At 51.9% G+C, this 7201-nt stretch overlaps 1 protein-coding gene across 1 annotated transcript; it reads right to left on the bottom strand.

Annotated features, from left to right (window-relative positions):
- Positions 1-797: 797 nt before the first annotated feature.
- Positions 798-4236, bottom strand: TMEM250 (transmembrane protein 250). The gene is made up of 3 exons (XM_050320181.1): positions 4113-4236; positions 2879-3049; positions 798-1358 (listed from the first exon to the last, which is right to left on the bottom strand). Exon 3 carries the CDS (start codon positions 1241-1243, stop codon positions 824-826), a length of 420 nt encoding a protein of 139 aa, XP_050176138.1. The 5' UTR covers positions 1244-1358; positions 2879-3049; positions 4113-4236; the 3' UTR covers positions 798-823.
- Positions 4237-7201: the final 2965 nt, after the last annotated feature.

Below are 7201 nucleotides of genomic sequence, written 5' to 3'. Positions count from 1 at the left end.
AGCTATATAATGACCTCAAAGTGGACAGAACAATATAAACAGGAGGAAAAAAAAAAACAACCTACAGGAATATGTAAGTGTATGGAATTTGGCCCCATATTCTTAGTAGGGGATATGCAAAATGCAAACTATATAAGGGACAAGTCAAGAAAGATAAATATTACATGCCTGAGAGCTCAAGGAATTTTTAGGAGAAGGGTGAAGAGGGATTAAGGGCTGCAAAGTTATCTGGCTTCTGTGCTCCAGATAAATCACTGCCTTTTTCCTGTCCACAGGAACAGCAGCAAAACAGGCTCCTGTGGCCTGAAAGAAACTTATATTAAAAAAAACCCAAACCTAAAATAAACTTATATTCAAGAAACACATTCTTTGCACTGCACTGCGCAAAGAGCAGAACAACTATTCGAGTGTTGCACTTGGATAATTCAAATGGCACCCCAAAAAAATATAAATTCTAGAGACTAAAACACCTATTCAAGTGTTGCACTTGGATAATCCAAAAGGCACCTCAAAAAGGCACAAATTCTGGAGATTAAAACCTATTCAAGTGAGACTAAAACCTGTTCAGGTGTTGCACTTGGATAATCCAGAAGGTACCTCAAAAAGATAAACATTCTAGAGACTAAAACACCTACCCAAGTGTTGCACTTGGATAATCCACAAGGCACCTCAGAAAGGCACAAATCCTCGAGACCAGCACGTCGATTTACCGATAAAAACGAGCGCTGACGAATAAATTAATTTATATCAAAAAGAGAGTTATCGGCACATCCCGGGGCGGAAGAAAAGCCACCCGCTGAGCCCACATGCGCTTGGTTTTTATTTACATATCCACAAAAACCATGAAACACCAGCCCAGCCCCCCCACGAGCAGCATGGTGACGTGGATGCCGTAGATGAGCAGTTCATTCAGGAGGCTGAAGTCGACGCGCCTCCGGCCCAGCAGGAGGAGGATGATGGAGAGTTTGTACTGGAAGCGCAGGAAGATGCGGATGCCGAGGTACTGGAGGCAGAAGAGGACCGAGAGTGCCACCCAGAGGATGGAGGTGAAGAGGCTGCAGCTGAAGTACAGCAGGAAGCGGATGAAGCCGTACATCCAGCGCGACTTGAGATAGATGTCGAAGTTGTTGTACTTGGTGCGCACCAGGTGGGTGGCGCGCACGGGGCCGCAGGCCGAGTGCAGGCAGGTCGTGTGGGGGCCGTGGAAGGAGCGGACCCGCCGGGGGATGGGGATCACAGGCATCGGGCACCCCCCCCGGCAGCCACGCCCCACATATCACACGGGATCCCTCAGCGCGGGGCACGTCCGACAGCCCGGGAACAGCAACTCCTGCCGGGATTGCCAGGGAGGGACAGACCTGCGGGGGAAGGGGGGGGGTTAAATATCGTACACTGAAAAAGGCTGGTAAACCGTGCACATTCTGGGTGATTTATTAGCATGTGCATTTTATGCAACATATGCATTTTTTTAAAAAAAGTTTTAAGATCTTAATACACTAACACTTAGCTAGAAAACAGGTAATAAAGCATTAATGCAGAATTATTATATTGTTATTAATGCAGTTATCCGTGCTTCTAATGTAACAAGAACCTCGTATTTTTGCTTAACTTGCCGGGAATTTCTTAGTTCCAAAGGGAGAGAAGGAATACACAGCTAACAGCCCCAGCTGGAGAGGCCACACAGCAGAGACTCTACACTTAAACCTGCTTTACAAACCTCAGCTTCTTGCTTAAAATGACTTTGGTTTGCTTATTTACTTACAGTTTAAAACAAATGCTTTGCTTCTTTACTTATAGTTTAAAACAACTTTGGTTTTGCTTCTTCACTTATTTTACTTCTTAATCAAACAGCCACCCTACAACAGTCCAGCCCTTTGAGCAGTGAGATCAATGGGAGAGCAGTAACATTAAAGCCTGTATTTGCATTTGGATCATATTTCCTTTAAAAGCTAAAAAAAAAAAAAAAAAAGGAGTTCTCCAAGTACTTTTGCAAGCGAATTCCAGATTTCTGCTCCTTTCCAAACTTGGCAAAGCTTCCCCAAATAAACAAAGTGAAAATAATGGAAGGTCCTGGAAGAACAATGAGGCAGTCATGTTTTTCACACCCCACAGGATGTCCCTCCCCTGCCCAGGCCAGCCCTCTGCTCTCCCTGTCCCTGCAAGGCCTTTCAAAGGCACCCCCCAGTTTATTCCTCCCCCTGGGGCCTGCAGAGAGAAGTGAGACATCTTGATCTTCTGGAGTGTTTGGGATTTATAACCTCAACATCCTCCCACACAGCCATTGTTGCTGTGTGAGTGATGAGCAGGAGCCTCTCAGCTGCTCTCTGCTTCACCCCAGGCTCCCCACGTGCCAAATTCCGGGAATTATGAGATGACAATGCGCTCATCTGATAATGCTGGGGAACAACAGGCACTTCCCCAGCTCCTCACACACCCAGATCTTTCCTCTGCTGAACCAAAACCCCGACTGCTTTTAGAAGTAAAACTCATTTAGAAGCGACTTGCAGAGTTTTTTAGGTTCATTACAAGCAGAACTAATCACAGGGTCAGTGGCAGAGCTGCAGGAAATTGTGCTTTGATATCAAAAACCGTCGTCACTGGGAAAGACTCTGTGCTGCTTCCTGCCTCAAATTCCAAGGAAATGGGAATTGCAGCTCTGATCTGTCCTGCTCGGCCCCAGGTCCTAATTCCTCTCTGCTGTTAAAGGAATTTGAGGCAATGTCTCGGCTCTGCATGGATCAGGGACTCAGAAAAAGGAGTAAGGGTTAATCAAGGATTTAAGGAACTTAGCAAATTTTAAAACCCTCAAATATCAACACTGGAACAGCCACAAGCAGAGGGATAGTGTGAAAATACAATAAATTGGATGAGTTATTACATTGTAAGGGTGCTGCCATCCACTCAGCAGGTCTGGACTCCACTGCTGTGCCAGGACACCACGGAATTCTTGGAACAAGACAGTGAAGTTTTCCTGGGACACCTTCTAGGAAGAGTGACAGACACTGCAAAGGTGCTTCATAGACTCACAACACTCTACACAGGAGCTGATCTGAAAGACAAAACGACAGAGTTAAGCTTCAATTTTAAAGTTCATAATTACCAGGCCCCTCCTCAAACGTGAATTTTTAATCCCACAAAGGCTCTAGAAGGAATCCCACAATCAATAAAATAAGGATTCCAGCTGACTGATCCATGCCAGATAGAATCAGTGAGCTGGAATTCACTGCCAGGACAGAGAAAATCACAAAGAGCTGTGCTGGTCACCTCCTCTGGTCACAGATTGTTCATCCACACACAGCCAGCACTTCCCAAACCGAACATGGATCAGCAGATCCTTCCCTGGGAGGGTGGGCAGGTCCTGGCACAGGTTGCCCAGAGGAGCTGTGGCTGCCCCATCCCTGGAAGTGTCCAAGGCCAGGTTGGACAGGGCTGGGAGTGACCTGGGAGAGTGGAAGGTGTCCCTGCCCATGGCAGGGGGTGGCACTGGATGAGCTTTAAGGTCCCTCCCAACCCAAACCATTCCATGATCCCCCAATCCGTGTGCTGCCACACGGTGCCCACAAACAGATCTGGAACGCCAGCCACGTAATTTTGGAGGCCTTTTTGTCTCAGAGGACACCACTGCGAGGTCGGAAAGCCAACTCTGCCTCTTGCGGGCACCATCCCAGAGCTCCAGGAATTCCGGCTCCAGGCACCTCCTCGTCCTCCCCGCCCCGCACTTGGAGCGGCCTCACCGGGGCGATAAAAACCTGCAGAACTGCCCGTCTGCGGGAGTTCTCATCCCCGTCCTTTGGGGAGAAGCAGGAACACAGCGCCGCTTCCCCGCATCCCCCGGGCATTCCCGGCGGGACCCGCCGGGGCGTTCCGGGAGGAGGGACCCGCACCGGGGCCGGGGGAACCCCGGGAGAGCCCCCCCAGGGCGAGGGGATTGACACCCGAACGGGGAGCACCGGGGGGAGCGGAACCAGCTCCTCCTGCACCCCGGCGATCCCGGGGGAACCGCGACCCGCCCCGGGGAGGGCCCGGACAGGGCCCCGCGGGCCGCGCCCGCCCGCCGCGGTCCTGGGGCCGCTCCCCCGTTCCCCGGTGTCCCGCGGTGTCCCCGCACTCACCGCGGTGCCCATGGCCGCGCCGGGCCCGGGCGGAGCGAGGCCCGGGCCGCGGGCCGCGCGCTCTGCGCATGTGCGGGGGCGGCCCCGGGGCCCTCCGGTTCCGGCGGCGGCGCGCGGGGATGGCGTCATCGAGCCGCGACCCCACCCCAACCGGGGCCGGAAGCGGAGGGGGACGCGTTGCTATGGCAACAGTGGCGGGGGGCGGCCGGGCCTGGGCCCAGCCCGGGACACAACGTGGGGAACGTGTAAGGGAGGGGCAGCGCAGGCTTGTCCTGAGAAATCACGGAACGGGTTGGCTCGGGTTGGAAAGGAGCGTTAAGAGCATCCGGTACCACCCCCTAGCACACTCCCACCTCCCATAGCCCGGGCTGCTCCAACCAGGCCTTGGACTCTTCCAGGGATGAGGCAGCCGCAGCTTCTCTGGGCAACCTGTGCCAGGGCCTGCCCACCCTCACAGGGAACAATTTCTTCCTGACATCTAACCTAAATCTCCCCTCTTTCAATGTGAAGCCGTTCCCTCTTGTCCTGTCACTGAAAGCCCTTGTAAATAGTCCCTCTCCATCTTTCTCGTAGCTCCTTCAGGCACTGGAAGGCCACAGTTAGGTCACCCCGAAGCTTCTCCAGTCCCAATCCCATCTCTCCCACTCTTTCTTCCAGAGAGCTGCTCCATCCCTCTGGTCATCCTGAGGCCTCCTCTGGACTCGCTCCAACATCTCTACATCCTTCCAAAGTCCAGGGAAGGGAAAGGAGCTGGGAAGGGGTTGGAGCAGCAGGAGGGGCTGAGGGAGCTGGGGGGGCTCAGCCTGGAGAAAAGGAGGCTCAGGGGGGACCTTCTGGCTCTGCAATCCCTGACAGGAGGGGGGAGCCGGGGGGGGTCGGGCTCTGCTCCCAGGGAACAGGGACAGGAGGAGAGGGAACGGCCTCAGGCTGTGCCAGGGGAGGCTCAGGTTGGACATCAGGAGGGATTTCTTCACAGAAAGGGACCCCGATGTCCTGGCAGGTCACGAAGGTCTCCAAGAGTTCCTGAAAAACAAACGGGTGGACGAAAATTCAAAACAACATATGGAGAAGGGAAAAAAAAAAGAAAACAAAACCAAGAAAACCCACAACAAAACCCCCCAGCAAACCACATCCTCCCTGCTGTTTTCCCTTAGATTCAATCAGGAATTACTTTCCATAACGGAAAGAATACACAGCTCTGTCGCTGGTTCCCTGCCCCACTCGCAGGCTGGGCAGTGCCACGGTGGAAAAACATTAAATAATAATAACTCAGGCCATCTGCCACAGCTCAGAGCTGCTGCCCTGCACAGGAGTCAAAACACATCCCGGGGTCCTGGGGCCTCCCTGTTCCACTGCCCTGCAGAGCAGTTCGGTCCTGAAACACAGGGAGCAGCCTGTGGTGCAGGATGTACATCCAGGGGGAATTCTGGGCAAGGCACTCATTGGGGTCTTCTCCTGGGAAATTGGCTTCTCTGTGTCCCCCCCCCACAAAGATTCTGATGTGAGGGAGTGGAGCTGGAGAGTTTTCCCAGTAGCCAGGAACTGGGAAGGTCTGTTTGGTGACCGAGTTAAGCAGGAGAGCCACATTCCATTGACTTCCCTCTGCCATTCCCTGGGGCTGGAGCCACAGCCCAGAGTGATGGGAATTTCAGCCCAAGCAACAACATCTATGAAGGTTCTTCAGCTTTTCCAGCTTTGCTGAATGCAAGTGTGACAAAAGGGTGTCCTGCAGGAACCCCTTGGGTGGGAAAGGGCTTTCCTGCCCTCCAGAAAAACCCAAGGAGCTCCACTGGACACCCTGCAAGCCAAACACGTGTGTGCACTGGTGCTGAGACCGACTCCAGGCTGACCTTCAGCTCCAGGCCAGGTTGGAGAGGGCTTGGAGCATCCTGGCCTAGTGGAACGAGATGACCCTTTAAGGTCCCTTCCAACCCAACCCATTCCACGGTTCCATGACCAAAAAAAATCAGGACGGCCCTATTCTATTTTCTGCCTGGCATATTTTGACCCCTGTGCTGCTGAAACACAGGGTGTGAGCATCCAGAAACAACGATCTGTCCTCGGGCCGGGCAATAATTGGAGCTTTGACATTCACAGGGATCAGAGCCCAGAGGAGGGACCCGCAGGGGGGACCCGCCCACGGCTCCCCGGGGCTGTATTTCTTCCCCGTGCTAATTTTCCTAAAGACACAACTCATATTCCTGTTGATTGAACAGTTTTCTGTGCCGACAGCTCTGAAGATTTGTGGTGGAACTTATCACCAGCCCCGAGAAGGGGCCATTAGTCCCCGTCAGAGCGGCCGGCGAGGGCTGGGATGTTTTATGGCGCCCTCCGAAGACAAACACGCACATTTATATGTCACTTGTTGCCATATAAATGCTAACTTGTACTTCTTTCAAAACTTTTAATGAATTGTGCGCATTTCACGAGATTTATAGCGGGAGCCCGGCGGCTCAAAACATTGCTTGAAACATATTTGTCACTTTGGCAACAGAACAAAAAAAATCTGGGAGATATTGCGTTGGGAAATAAATCATAAATATGTGAGTCTTAAAAGAGTTTATTTTGGTCATTAATAGCTGATGCCCCCCCCTCGCCAGTGCAGGATTTAAAGTTAAATTATGCAAAATCAAAAACAAACCTTATAATACTTAATCAAACATGCATAAAACTGTCAGGGCCAAATAAATTCTCTCAATTAACTTGCTTCAGATTGTGATTGCATTTACTAATTTAATCAACACTGGAATAATTTGGAGGCCGGGCAATGATGAATGGCCATGGTGCTGCACGTGCAGGGCCGCTGAGGTGGTTGTGCTGAGACAGGGATGCAGGAGATGAGGCTGAGGGCAAAAAAGCAGCCTCTAGGTCATCGAGATCGTTTTGTAGCAGAAACATCTTTTTTGTTCCCATTCGGAGGGGGAATTTTTCCCAGCAAAGAAAAGCCTGTCATGGACAGACCTTGTGTGGATGGATGAGTTCAGCCTGAGCCCACAGAGTCAGTCTCGTTTCAGCCTGGGATGAGCAAAGCAGCCAAACCTGTGGGCACATTCCCTGCACATTTTTGATGGTTCTGTGAATTTGATCTG

Source organism: Myiozetetes cayanensis, unplaced genomic scaffold (assembly GCF_022539395.1).
Source record: "Myiozetetes cayanensis isolate MyiCay16 unplaced genomic scaffold, myiCay2020 scf23, whole genome shotgun sequence".
NCBI lineage: Eukaryota > Metazoa > Chordata > Aves > Passeriformes > Tyrannidae > Myiozetetes > Myiozetetes cayanensis.
The sequence above is the reverse complement of the archived record's forward strand: the minus strand, read 5'-3'. Positions and strand labels throughout refer to the sequence as shown.